This window comes from Sycon ciliatum, chromosome 6, assembly GCF_964019385.1.
Source record: "Sycon ciliatum chromosome 6, ocSycCili1.1, whole genome shotgun sequence".
NCBI lineage: Eukaryota > Metazoa > Porifera > Calcarea > Leucosolenida > Sycettidae > Sycon > Sycon ciliatum.
Genome location: NC_088648.1, coordinates 33,270,707 through 33,284,944, shown reverse-complemented (window position 1 = coordinate 33,284,944; position 14,238 = coordinate 33,270,707). Strand labels below are relative to the sequence as shown.

The 14,238-nt window shown below is 46.3% G+C and overlaps 1 protein-coding gene across 1 annotated transcript in view; it reads right to left on the bottom strand.

Annotated features, from left to right (window-relative positions):
• Positions 1–471: 471 nt before the first annotated feature.
• Positions 472–14,238, bottom strand: part of LOC135820242 (platelet glycoprotein Ib alpha chain-like) — a 33,037-nt gene continuing 19,270 nt past the window's right edge. The window contains exons 6-8 of the mRNA XM_065333558.1: positions 11,470–11,594; positions 4,831–4,935; positions 472–767 (exon numbers count right to left, since the gene is read on the bottom strand). Of these exons, the coding sequence (XP_065189630.1) occupies positions 472–767; positions 4,831–4,935; positions 11,470–11,594 (526 nt within the window). The remainder of the gene's footprint in view (positions 768–4,830; positions 4,936–11,469; positions 11,595–14,238) is intronic.

The following is a 14,238-nucleotide window of genomic DNA, read 5'->3' as shown; positions in this document are numbered from 1 at the left end:
TGGAAATGGCTTGCTGTGGAGGTCCCAGCACTGGATGTTGTATCAAAGGTACGGCCTCGTAGCACGCCCTAAACCTAAAAAATTCACAAATTGACTTGGGTCTGTGGGAGTGTGTGGGAGAACGCCCACTCCTGCCGTTGTGACAGATTCCAGGGCCACGTTGAAGGGTCTTATCCCACCACCCATGGCTGCTTCTGGACTTTTTTAGGTTTGGATCCCGCGCACGGACAGAATGGGCAAGAAAATGTGAAAACAATTGTAAATGCATTTTTTGGCTCCTGGCTGGCTCGCACACCGTGGCGTTATGCCAGAATTTTGAGTTTTTCCGACCTGGAAAGTCTGTCAGTGAGGCGCAAGAACTTTGAAATCATGTCCAGAGGGCCAGCATAGGGGCAGGAGTGTGTGGTGCAAATTTTACTCAAATGCATTGAGAGACACCAAAGTTACGGTCAATTGAATTCCATATGAAATTTACGACCAGGCTGCTACCTTAAAGTACTTACCCACTGAGAACTCGGCACCGACAGGTGACCTACGACCATCGCTGCCACGAACATATTGGAAACCGTACCTCTCATAGCCTGGGTTGAGCAACACATAGCTAAGCTCACCAACGTGAGAATTTTGGTATTCCTGCGTAACAGTCACCGAACCATGTTGTCCAATCCCCACCAGCTGTCTTGAGTAGCCAGGCTTTTCGGCTGGGAGGTAGACAGCAACCATTGTGTCATTATATTCAGCGAAGGCTGGATTGGTCTTATTCACCTCTGAGAGACAAAACAAATCAGAGAGCTCAATTTTAACAATAATTTTTATTCACATCTAGCATACCACTATTATTATGTAACGTGATTATTCCCATATTTGGAGGTGGAACTGTAAGGTATGTCACTGTAAAAGCCTTTTATATAACCAAGTGCTAAATCTAACGAGGTGACGGGGAGAAATCTCCTCGTTGAAAGAGAAAAAGTTCTACAGAAATGTATAAATCTAGTGTTGCTAGCAAGCACGGAGATTTATAGTTGAAATGATAGCCGTTATCTTTGGAACACGTAAATCAGCCAATTTTAAGAACTCGTTAGAATTATAGCTGTGCACATTATCACAACGAATCGCCAATAAGTTGTCCAAAATCCACATGTTAAAAAGAGGATATACAGTCGTGGCAAGTGAAATCCGACACTTGCCATAGGGGACAACGCCACAAATGGACACCAATGATGTAATGCACTGCACCTAATTTGTACTATAGAGCCGTATGCATCCCGAACAGATCGAAAGGTCGCAGCGTAGATACACGCAGTTCACAAATGGTACACGTAAGGAGTATTGGTATCCAATCCCAATTCATTTTTGCCAGCACCTTTTGAACCTTGACTGTGATGAGTACGAGTTTTATCATCAGACAGATATTTAAAAGTTGTATGTAACACATGTACTGTACGTATGCAGGGCGGCAGGGGCTGCAGACTGCATGGTGCAGTCCCTTATGCCAAGTGTCGCATTTCACTTGCCACAACTGTACTATCATATCCGCAAATAACACATAGGAGGCTTTACAGCCCCACAACCACTTGCAATAGTAGTAGTAGTAGTATTGACATATCCGCGGCAAGCCACTTATGTACAACGGCATGGGAGAGGATAGCAAACAATGAAAATATAATTATTGTTGGGGAAATCCACGCTATTATCGAATATTCAACAATGACGGGTGTGGGGTTATACCAAATTCCCATAATGTGGAAGTACGTTATTATTGTTGAAAGCACTAGGTGATCTGCACTCTACAATGTGACCTGTGCGATTATATCGTTGAATGATTGCCTGTTCCGAGCCACCAAACGCAGTGTCTCCAGGTCCTTCAGACTCCGGAGACGCATGGACGTTGCCTTAGCTAATTCGTTGTCTATCACCACTGGTAGGGTGATGCACAGGCGTCCGAGCCAGCCCCGATTCTGTCGCTGGAAATACGCTGTCATGCTCACCTGTGCTGGAGTTGCTTCAGGGAGGCGTAGAGTATGACCAAACAGTTTCCACCGTGCTCTTCTGCTTAGTACGGATATTGGCTCGGCATTGCAGCGGGCATATAGGTCTGTGTTGGAGATAATTTCCGGGTAAGATATCCCTAATAGACGGCAGAGCTGCTTTCTGTGGAACGCATCCATTGCTGTAGCATCCCGGGATGAAAGCACCCACACGCCGCAGTTGTAGGTCAAAATAGATAGCACAAATGCATCAAACAACCTCAGGCGGGTTGCTTCAGAGATAACTTGTCTCCGCATCCACAGGTTGACAAGTGTGTTGAAGGCAGCTGCGGCTTGCTGGCGCCGGCGCTTGAGGTCTTCTGTGACTCCGTACAGTGAACCAAGCAACCGGGTGGACCTCCATCGTTCCTCACTTCTTCTTGCAACATCCTCTTCTTGGTATAGATGGGTCCACTCGGTCTTGGTAGGGTTGATGTTGAGGTTCCACTCTTTGAACACTACCTCTGCCTCTGTTAGTGCGCACGCTAGATGTTGACGGTCCGTGGAGTACAGGTTAACGTCGTCCATGTATGCTGTTTCGCAAGGTATGGACATATCGACAGTCGTGTAGGCTGTCCCTCCAATATTCAGTATGGCAGGTCTTGGCGATATCCTGGGACGCAGGCAACGCATTGTCGCTTCGAGATAACAGGTGAATAGCACCGGCGACAAACTATCTCCTTGTGGGATGCCTATTGCTGTTGGAAATTCTGCCGAGAGCGCATTCTTTATCTTCACTCTTAGCCTTGTGTTGTGCAACAACATCTCCACCATTCGTACCTCATCTGTGTTAACTATTTGTTTCATTACCTCCACCAATCTTCCCCGCTGCACTGTGTCGAACGCCTTGCTCATATCCATTCCGAGGACCGTACATTGCCACTTGAAACGTTCAGCCTTGGCTGCCAGCCACCGGCCACACCAGACAATATCCGCGGTACTCCGACCCGGACGGGAAGCGCTCTGGGTTGGAGATAGGTAGGAGTCAATCTTTGGCATAATCCTGCGAAGTGTGATTGTTGACAGGCATTTGCGTATAGAGTTCAAGAGTATTATTGGCCTGATACTGGTTAGCGGCCCTCTGGGTTTCCCTGGTTTCGGGAGCGGGATTAGTGTTCCACTTGCAATAACGAAGAAATATCACTAGTTTAAATGTTTGTTTCAACGTCACTTTTTGATGAATTTGATATCAAACACCATTGATGATTTTCGCTAATCCGGGCACATATGTTCACGATCTTGCAGTCTTCAGGCATGTTTGTTTGTTTGTTTGTATTCTTTATTTAGAGTGGGAAGTCCAAAACAGGCCCTAGCCTAATAACAATGGTCCCACTATGTATGAGCATATGTATGAGCATATAACACATATGAGGCCTTACAGCCCCAACAGAACTTACTATAACGAAGAAATCTGACTCATAAAAAATAATAGTTTATTTACTCCCTGGTTTTATTCCCTTGTCTTACAGCAGTTCATTATCACCTAGCTAGAGACGTGTGACCAGGCATGCATAGACTGTGTATCTACATACTTTGTATATTTATTTATGGATTCTCCACAGGCCTTAGCCTAATTACTGAGCTGGCATGTAACCAGTCATGGTTGACAGAGGCTGTACATGTACATTGTAACGAGTAATGGTTCACAGAGTTTGTGACGAGTCATGGTTGACAGAGTTTGTAAAAGGTCATGGTTGACGGAATTTGTAACAAGTCGTGGTGGACAGAGTTTGTAACTGGTCATGGTTACTGCAATAACAGTGACGCCATAGCTGACAGAGGCTGTAACGAGTCATGGCTGGCAGAGCCACTCGATTACAGACCCTGGCGGAAATGTAGCTGCTGTGTACAGGATTTCCAGTAAAGAAACCATAATGTGTGGAATAGGTGCACCGGCTTCGCAAACTGGCATCACGTGTGAAGGTATCATGGAAGCTAGAACATCTTTGAATGTGTTACTCGATGTAGGAGATGTTTTGAGCAAACAGGTTTAAGCCATGATCAAAAGCAAGTTATGAAAGATGTCAGTTTCTTCTCTAGGGTCTTGGATCCAGTTTCCCATGTAAATGTTCCCAGTTTCTAAGAATGATGGCTAACAGGCACTTAAAAGATAAACACACATTTAGTTGATGCAGAGGAAGTATGACGCAGGCAAGTTGAATTCAATGATTTCAATCTCACCTGGTGTAGGCACTGGAGTTTGTTGTGCGGCAGTAGCATTACAAGCGGCATCAGCATCAGCATAAGCACCAAAAACAGCATCAAGAAAGTGATTGGATGACGAGAACAAGGCACAGAGGATGGGAACGTTAGTGGCTTTTCATAACTGCAAACAAACGATTAGCAAGTAGGATTATGCAAGATAGAGAGAAAGATACTGAGCCAGTATTAAATGTAAAAAAGAGAAGAAACACATGAGAACGAGGTATACAGCAAGTGTCTCAGTAGCCTGTCAGTTGTGTACCCTAGTATCGCACATTCTGACTCTTTATCATCTTGTTACAGTCGTGGATAGTTGCTGCATAACTCGTTCTAATGTGTTTTCTTCTCTTTTTGAATTAATTCTTATTTTTTGGGCCTTTTTTAGGTGTAGGCGTGAACAAATCTCCAGCAACAAATCCTTCCCCATGGTTGCCGTGGACACCAAAGTATACCTGCTCAAGATCTCAGCAAAATCTAAGAGCTTCCCTAGCCAGCCTGTTTTGGGTTCTGAGCCGGCAGGCCCTATGTAATTATGCATTGAGATTATATCTGTTGTCCTTGCACAGAACAACAAGGTCCTTGTATACACTGGACAACTTACCAACACAAGTATAATTATAGACAGTCCCGATGCAACCACTCTCGCAGGTAGGCTCATTCTTTGGTATGCTTTCACAGCTACTGTGACAGAAGGATTCAGATAGGTCTGCAACAAATCACAAGCACACACATCAATCAGCAATGAAGTAATAGGCAAGAAAGCATAGGGATGTTACAAATATTCATTTCTCCTATTTTATCAAGACATAACCTGGGATTCGAACCCGCACTATCGCCCTGCATGCATTTCCCCAATACACTTCGCATACATACTCATTCTTCCAAGTTGCTTCACGTTATGATCTTGCATTTGACAGTCCTCTTTGAATATTGTGGCCAGCTGTCTTTGATGGTACGGTATGGGACAGGTACGGGATAGCGCCAGGCATGCCGATGGCACAAACAAACAAACAAACACGGAATTAAAGCTGTGTGGACCCTGGTTAGCGCCAGACGTTGCTGAAGGAACGTCTCTTTGCATAGCTACGGGAATTAATGCTTTCATGTAGCTCATAGTATTTTGCCAGAGATTGAGCTCTAGTGGTGTTCTGCCCGTGCACCTAGGTCCCGCAGACTGCACATCGGTTGAAAGCTGCACTGATTTCTTTGTCCGTCCTACAAGTCCAAGTCATTCTCCTTCCCAGCAAGGATAGTGGTAGAATGCGCCACAGGACGGAATGCTAGCAGGTAGAGTCAATGCATCGCTTCATTGTGTGGCACTAATTCCTTGAAATGAGGAAAATTAGGAATCCAGTGCGTCACTTCATGAACATTAGAAGGTGGCCGAAACAAAGTGAAACATTGCAGCAAGGGCCAACTCACTAGGCAACTTGTCTGAATGATGGTCGGAAGGCTTGTAGACGTCTCCCCACAGCTATACTAGCCGTTCTAGTTGTGGCCACGATGAGAAACACAACTACTACGAATATACTAGTCTTCCTTGTGAAAGAGGGTAGGGCGCACAGTATTGACATATCCGCGGCAAGCCGCTTATGTACAACGGCATGGGAGAGGATAACAAAAAATGAAAATATATTGTTGGGGAAATCCACGCTATTATCGAATATTCAACAATGACGGGGTGGGGTTATACCAAATTCCCATAATGTGGAAGTACGTTATTATTGTTGAAAGCACTAGGTGATCTGCACTCTACAATGTGACCTGTGCGATTATATCGTTGAATGATTGCCTGTTCCGAGCCACCAAACGCAGTGTCTCCAGGTCCTTCAGACTCCGGAGACGCATGGACGTTGCCTTGGCTAATTCGTTGTCTATCACCACTGGTAGGGTGATGCGCGGGCGTCCGAGCCAGCCCCGATTCTGTCGCTGGAAATACGCTGTCATGCTCACCTGCGCTGGAGTTGCTTCAGGGAGGCGTAGAATATGACCAAACAGTTTCCACCGTGCTCTTCTGCTTAGTACGGATATTGGCTCGGCATTGCAGCGGGTATATAGGTCTGTGTTGGTGATAATTTCCGGGTAAGATATCCCTAATAGACGGCGGAGCTGCTTTCTGTGGAACGCATCCATTGCTGTAGCATCCCGGGATGAAAGCACCCACACGCCACAGTTGTAGGTCAAAATAGATAGCACAAATGTATCAAACAACCTCAGGCGGGTTGCTTCAGAGATAACTTGTCTCCGCATCCACAGGTTGACAAGTGTGTTGAAGGCAGCTGCGGCTTGCTGGCGCCGGCGCTTGAGGTCTTCTGTGACTCCGTACAGTGAACCAAGCAACCGGGTGGACCTCCATCGTTCCTCACCTCTTCTTGCAACAGCCTCTTCTTGGTATAGATGGGTCCACTCGGTCTTGGTAGGGTTGATGTTGAGGTTCCACTCTTTGAAAACTACCTCTGCCTCTGTTAGTGCGCACGCTAGATGTTGACGGTCCGTGGAGTACAGGTTAACGTCGTCCATGTATGCTGTTTCGCAAGGTATGGACATATCGACAGTCGTGTAGGCTGTCCCTCCAATATTCAGTATGGCAGGTCTTGGCGATATCCTGGGACGCAGGCAACGCATTGTCGCTTCGAGATAACAGGTGAATAGCACCGGCGACAAACTATCTCCTTGTGGGATGCCTATTGATGTTGGAAATTCTGCCGAGAGCGCATTCTTTATCTTCACTCTTAGCCTTGTGTTGTGCAACAACATCTCCACCATTCGTACCTAATCTGTGTTAACTATTTGTTTCATTACCTCCACCAATCTTCCCCGCTGCACTGTGTCGAACGCCTTGCTCATATCCATTCCGAGGACCGTACATTGCCACTTGAAACGTTCAGCCTTGGCTGCCAGCCACCGGCCACAACAGACAATATCCGCAGTACTCCGACTCGGACGGGAAGCGCTCTGGGTTGGAGATAGGTAGGAGTCAATCTTTGGCATAATCCTGCGAAGTGTGATTGTTGACAGGCATTTGCGTATAGAGTTCAAGAGTATTATTGGCCTGATACTGGTTAGCGGCCCTCTGGGTTTCCCTGGTTTCGGGAGCGGGATTAGTGTTCCACATCCAAGATCCATTCCACTGCCATCCGCAAAACATTGGTTTAGAATGGCAGCGATCTCATGTGCGACCCTCTCACCAGCATGCTTGAACAGGTCCCCGGGGATGCCATCCGGCCCAGCTGCCCTCTGCGATTTGAGTAATCTAATTGCCAGGGCAACCTCCGCAGCGCTGATCCTATCTTCAAGATACTTCGAGCCCAGCGGTCTCAGAATATCATTTACTGCAGATGGATCCCGAAACTGCTGCCTGAAGTGGTCAGCTACCTTCTCTGCCGCTTCTTTATCGTTGGCGATTATCCGTCCAAGAGCGTCCTGAACAACCAATGGCGCGGGAGACTGCCGCCGCAGCAAAGAGGCTGCTTGAAAGACCCTTGCATTGTTTTTCAGCTTCTCTACTTCTTGAGCGAAGGAGTCCAGGCGGGCTTCAGAGTTGTTCCCGGCGATATCTCGTATCTGGTGTAATATCTGATTCCGATCGCGTTTCAGTGATTTCCTCCCGTCTGGGCATTTTGTCGAGTCGATTTTTACCCGCAGTTCTTTTTGTTGTGCTGATAGAAGGGCTATGCCAGGATCATGGGCTTTTCGGCTACATTCGGCTCTCTTTTTATATCCAACTGTTTTTGTTGCAGCCGACTCCAGTGCATCCCTCACACCTCCGAAACGTGCCTCAGCTGAAACAGTTCCCTGCTGCGTTTGTTGCGTTGCCAGTGCTTTGTCTACCTCCTCCTGGAATTGACTACAGACCTGGGGGTTCTGAGTAAACATCGAGGTGTTGAAGCTACGCTTAGTTGTCTGGTTTCCCTTCCGCCAAATTGGAAATAACGCACGAAGCTGCAGTGTGGCAATGACTATTCTGTGGTCCGTTGGTGTCTCGCAGCCTGCATAGCTACGTGCATTACACAGCAGTGGCTTCTGTTGCGTACGGCAAAGAACAAAATCGATCTGGTTGTAGACAGGTTGTGGGCCAACTTCTCCACTCCCAGGTCGCCGCCAACCCGTCCATGTAGTGCGGTGGCTCTGGCGGTGTTGAAAAGCTGTATTGGCCAAGAAGGCATCATTTTCAATTGACCATTCCAACATGTGTTGTCCGTTATCATTTCTGGCGCCTCTGCTGAAGGAGCCTAGCCATTTACTTTCATCAGCTCTCTTACGAATTCCAACTTTGCTGTTGAAGTCTCCAGCGATGAAGCATAGAACTCCGCTTCTTGTTGTATCTTTCCATACAGTCGACAAGGCGCTGTAGAACTCCTCTCTCAGCGATGGGTTCCCTTCACAGGAAACAGTGGTAGGGCCATATGCACTTATGACACGTACCGTGTTGTGAGTTGGTTTACAATTACTATTATTTTTGTTGCAAGGGAAAACAAATTCCGCAACACCAATTCTCTCACCAACGCTCCAGTATCTTGACAGGAACGGGTCCAGACGAGGAGCGACGACAATGCCTACTCCTCGCTGATATCCATGGTCCTGAGCGAACGTTATGAGCCGGTACCCCAGCGGTAACACGGTACAATTTGCTTCACAAATTTTTGTTTCTTGGACTGCACAAACATCAACTCGATACCGCTTCAGGTCTCGTTCGAGCGAGTGCCTCTTCCACGGCGCAGTGAGTCCTCGTACGTTGAACGTAGCGACCCTAAACTCATTGTTTAGCCCAAACCGTTGTGCAGACGGATACAGAATGTCATCCTGCTTTCCTCCACATTTTATAGAAAGCTCCATTAGGGGCCGTCCGTAAATATCGATGTTTTTTCAGAGACGATATTGGTGCTTCTCTCCCTTGACCCCCCCCCCCCTCCCCCCCCAGAAGACGCACATGTACATCTAGATCATGGAATCTATATTTTTGGATGCTCATTTTTTTCCTTTTTTTGTCAATAATATGAACCCAAGATGGCAAGTTTGCAGTATTTATATGGTCTAATTGAGAAGGAGAGCATTATGACTTTACAACTCATCGTACAAAAAGCGTTCAAAGTGCAACTCATCGTGTACTGGTGTAGCCAAAGCGGCTACGCTCGGGCTTGAATTTTTTCAAATCCTTGTTCAGACAGTGAAGACTGGAAACTTTTGTGGAGTTCGTCCGTGTTTGTTCGCACTGCCTCTACGTCTTGAAAAAGGTCTCCTGCAGGCATCGTTCGGCCGATTTCCACAATCAATAGCTCATTCTTTTGCTCTTGAAATTCGCCATGGGCGTACAGCTTCCAATTTTTGATTTTGTTGATTGTGTGTCGCGAGTTTTAGCTCCGCGAACGGAAGCTGGTTTCACATTTCTTGTATAGCCATTTAGACGTCCGCGTGCAGGGATCGGCGAAACTTCAGATATTTACATCGATATTTTTCTGATGCTCGAAAAGACGCACATGGCTCAAACCCCCTCCCCCCCCCCCCCCCCAGACGCACCAATATCGTCTCTAAAAAAACATCGATATTTACGGACGGCCCCTTATGATCTCTGGTTGTGATGAGAAAGCCCCACAAGGATAAAAGAGGGAACACAAAAGAAGTGGTGCACAAAAATAAAAAAGTCCTCATTCTTCTACTCTCCGCTAGCAAACTTGAAAGTGAAATAGTTTTGCGATCGCGCTCGAGTAGAATTTTGCCAACAGTGACGTTTTGGTGATTCTCCCGATTTGCTGGCAAAACGCCAAGCCACCTTTCAGTGTGGTGCGGCTCACATAACATGGCCATTTTAGTGCCAACACTGGGACAAGTATGTTAGATCTTGGCAAAGGTACAACACCCTACCTACAAAAACTCGCACAAAGCGCACAAAGCAATAGAAAGAAAACAACAAGAGAGCCTCAAAGCTCAGGGCCCTCACTATGCCCTTTTGCCTAGGTCATCATGCTTACTAATCGAACTGATGGAAAGTTTTTTGCAATACAATGATAGAAATAAAAAAATACCCCACCCTCCCCATTCCTTTCTGAAAAAAACAGAATGACCATGCAGTACATGACATTGTATTTCCTGGCTTGGCCTAAGATGGGATTCGAACCGCACTATCGCCCTGCATGCATTCCCTCGATACACTTTGCATGCAGACACAGTCCTCCTAGTTGCTTCACGTTATGATCTGGCAGTTGAAAGCCCTATTTCAATACGGTGGCCAGCTGTCTTTTACAATGATAGAAATATAAATCCGCTCTCCCTCTCCAATTTTACTTTAAAAAAGGGAGGATCATGAAGTAGATTCTTCGGCTTGGCCTAACATGGGATTCGAGCCTGCAATATCGCCCTCCTTGCATTCCCCGATACACTTTGCACACATACACATTCTTCTAAGTTGCTTCACGTTATGATCTGGCAGTTGAAACCCCTATTTGAAAATGTTGGCCAGCTGTTTTACAATGTTACAAATAAAAATACACCCGCCCAAACTTATCATCAGAGTAGAACTTCTCGTCCCTGCAGCTTGTGGGACTGCCAGCATCAATTAATTTACGCTCGATGAAAGTGTCGCCCTCAAATGACTCGTCGCTGTAGCCATCATCGTCTTACTTCTGTTACCGACGCAAATCCACAAAAAGATCATCCTGCGCATGCAGCGCGAGGATGCAGTCTTCTTCCGCATTAGGCTCTTCCTTCGATACATCAATGACGATAGGTTTTACGCGACTCAGCGCAACATGGAATACAACATTGAACAAATAAACTTGCTACAAAGAAATGCATCGAGAACAGTCCTGTCGACCGAGGAGAACAAGAACAGCAACTAGCATCGCACTCCACTTCGTATTTTTTTGGCGCGGAATTCAAATCGCTATTTTCTCGACTTTTTTCCAAACACAGGCGCTGTTGGTTAAAACACATAGGTGTTGAGAGTTACAGTCTTTGTTGCATGAATGAACAGCCCAAGCTCATCTAGATCCACAGAAATTGCAAGTATAGATTCAGTGACGGTAGCGACCGCTTCAACTGGTGTACGTCGACTGGCATATAGAGTACCTCGTGTCCGTGCACATTTGTATGTGCTGGGCCGCATGGGAGGAAATCCGTGCGACAAAAAAAGGACACTACCAAGCAGGTGTATGTGTACGCGAGTTCCATTGTAATTAGCACACAGCATGAGCACACAGCATGAGCACACAGCGTGATTTTCAGAAGAATCCACTCAACTTACTTTCTTTGATGTAGTTCTTGACCTCTATGCTTGGGCGGAAGTCGTAGACAGCTTTCATGTAGTCCCTTGGGGCTACCAGTTCACACAAATGGTGATTCAGGCGGAAATGGTTCCTGTAGAAATAACTGGATGTAGAGCAAATAGTATGAAAGATAAGCAATCATCAAGTGTAATCAGGCCTTTCAGTATAAGTTTTCATTTACTCTTCCAAGTAATGATTATCATTATTATCAAGTGTGCAAATTTAACTCGGATACTGAGCCAATAATTATAATTAAAATAGAAGAAATAACATAGTTGCTTCATAACTCGTTTCCATGTGATTTCTTCTTTTTCAATTTTTATCAGGTTTCTTAATGAAATAAAAGTGGCCACTTCGTCAACTTGCCTTTAGGGTGCGCTTTTAAATCCTCTCGGAATAGTTCCAGAACAGTTCTTATACCCTCTCCGAATTTTAGGACACTCTCCAAAGCTCTTCAAACTTCAAAGGTAGCTGAACTTGGAGATTCCCCGTGTTTTGGGGTCAGCGCATGCAAACTATTGGTAAAAACCACAAGTTGATCATGAGTTTATGACTTCACAGTGCGTACTACATTCGCATCAATTAAGATCGTGGCCCCTTCTGCGCTTCACATATGCAAAAGATTTCCGAATTCTTTGAGACCAGTTCCTAAATTATCCCAGTTTCTTCCGATTTCCACGAGGACCTTCTCCGAGAGAGATTTTGCTTCTAGAAATTTCGTCGCAAAAGCAAATTGCAAAGAAAACAAATGCACATTGGCCGAATGGAGTCTCTAATGAAGTCTATGCCTCCACGCCATTCACATTTGTCTGAAAGAACACAACATCCACATCAGTCCGAAAGAACACAGCAAAAATCATTTGAATCAAACCTTCTTGTTCCCTTCTCATCAGGGGCTCAAAATTTCAACACAGACCATTATAGAGGATATATGTGGGTCCCTATAACAGGTCGGCCCCTATAACGTGTCGGCCCCTATAACGGGTCGGCTCCATATAGCAGGGCGGATTTGACCAAAAAAGGAAGTCATGCAAGTGCACTCATGACGTCATGACTGGGTCTTCTGAGTGCAAGGGGTCCATGACCTTGTATAACGGAAATGAAAGAACCAGGAAATCCTCATTGACCCCATGACCCGTGACTCAATTTTGCATTCACACGAAAAGAGGCAATGGAAGGAACTATTGATCTTGTGAAAGAGATGAGGGATGGGTTATGCCAAGACTACTATTACTATTATACTGAAGCGAAGATGGATATGGAAGAACAGGGGGAGAGCATGATGGAGGCGGAGGGCAGTGGAATTGCAGTAGGGAAAACGAGCAGGGTAAAATCAAAGACAAAAGATCGAAATGCAGAAACGTTTTGGGCAGGCCTAGATGAGTGTATACTAGTTTGCAAGGCAAGAGCTCTGAACAAAGCATGGGGAGCAGCGAGGCTAATGAAACAGCTGATAGAAGATGGAAACTATGGAAGTCTTAATGAACAACGTATCAAGAACATTATTGAGAGCTACTTCTACGAGTATGGCGAGCTCTAGTACAAGTCAAACGAGCTAAACGTTGCGCACAGGAAATGCATCTCAAGGGAGGAATTTGATCAGCAAGATTGCAGAAGAACATAGTATTGATCATCGGGGACCCGAGACGAATGAATCCTTATGGTGTTCGTATTATCCTATCATCCGAGAGACAGTACTGCAACGGGTGCGCAAAACACTCAAATTTAAGCACTGTGTCCAACAGGATCCTTTGCCTAAGCCAACGTTGGTACGAAGAACAATAAAGGCCACTTACCCAAACAGTCACTGGCAAATGGACTTGAAAAAGCTCCCAGCGAGTCGAGGCTTCCAATACGTCTGTAATATTGTGGACTGTCACAGCCGATTCGCGATGGGTGGTGCCATCAGAGCCAAGACTGCGAAGGAAGTGTGCCGCGTGATCCTTTTGCGATGTACTTGTACGGACCTCCAAGAATTCTCCAAACGGACAACGAGAAAGAATTCAACAATGGTGATTTGTCGGCACTCATGGACGAGATGCGGGCACAGAAGATCAACGGCCAACCGTATCACCCACAAAGTCTAGGCCGGCAGTCAAGGCCGGGTAGAGCGCCTCAACCAGACACTGGCGCAATTCCTAAGACGTGACCTGCTGGAAGATACAAATTGGCCTGATCGGCTGCCGCTGTTTTACTACAGCTACAACAACCGCGCCCACAGAAGCCTACTCGGGAAAACTCCGTATGAGATGTAATCTGACCACAGACGAGAAGGAATTTCTCCAGTGTCAGGGAAACCTGAACTAACGTTACTTGGCCGATGAAGCAAATGACGATCAGGATGAGGTCGACGATGAGAACATTCCTTTAGGCCATCAGGAGCCACACCCGACAGCACCAGAGACAGGAGCAGCATACCCGCTCGAGCTCGCATGGACGCCAGAGGAATTTGCATTTGAGCATGATGTAGGAGACGTCGTTTACTACAAGAAAGCTGTAAACCTCGGCGGAGCAGCCGGCACAGCGGCACTGATGACGCAGTGGCATAGGGGGAGCGTAGCTACTTTGTGTCGAGAGAATTTCTTCCGCTTGTACGACATTGCCGACACCGACGACTCGCCAGCCGGCTCCTTTGCTGGTAGTCATGTCAGGAACGCACCAACCGAGGCACCCATTGACGCACGAGACCGAGAAGGACGGTCAACTTCCACGGCTTCCAGAAACCAAACAAAGTAACTCCTTGTTTC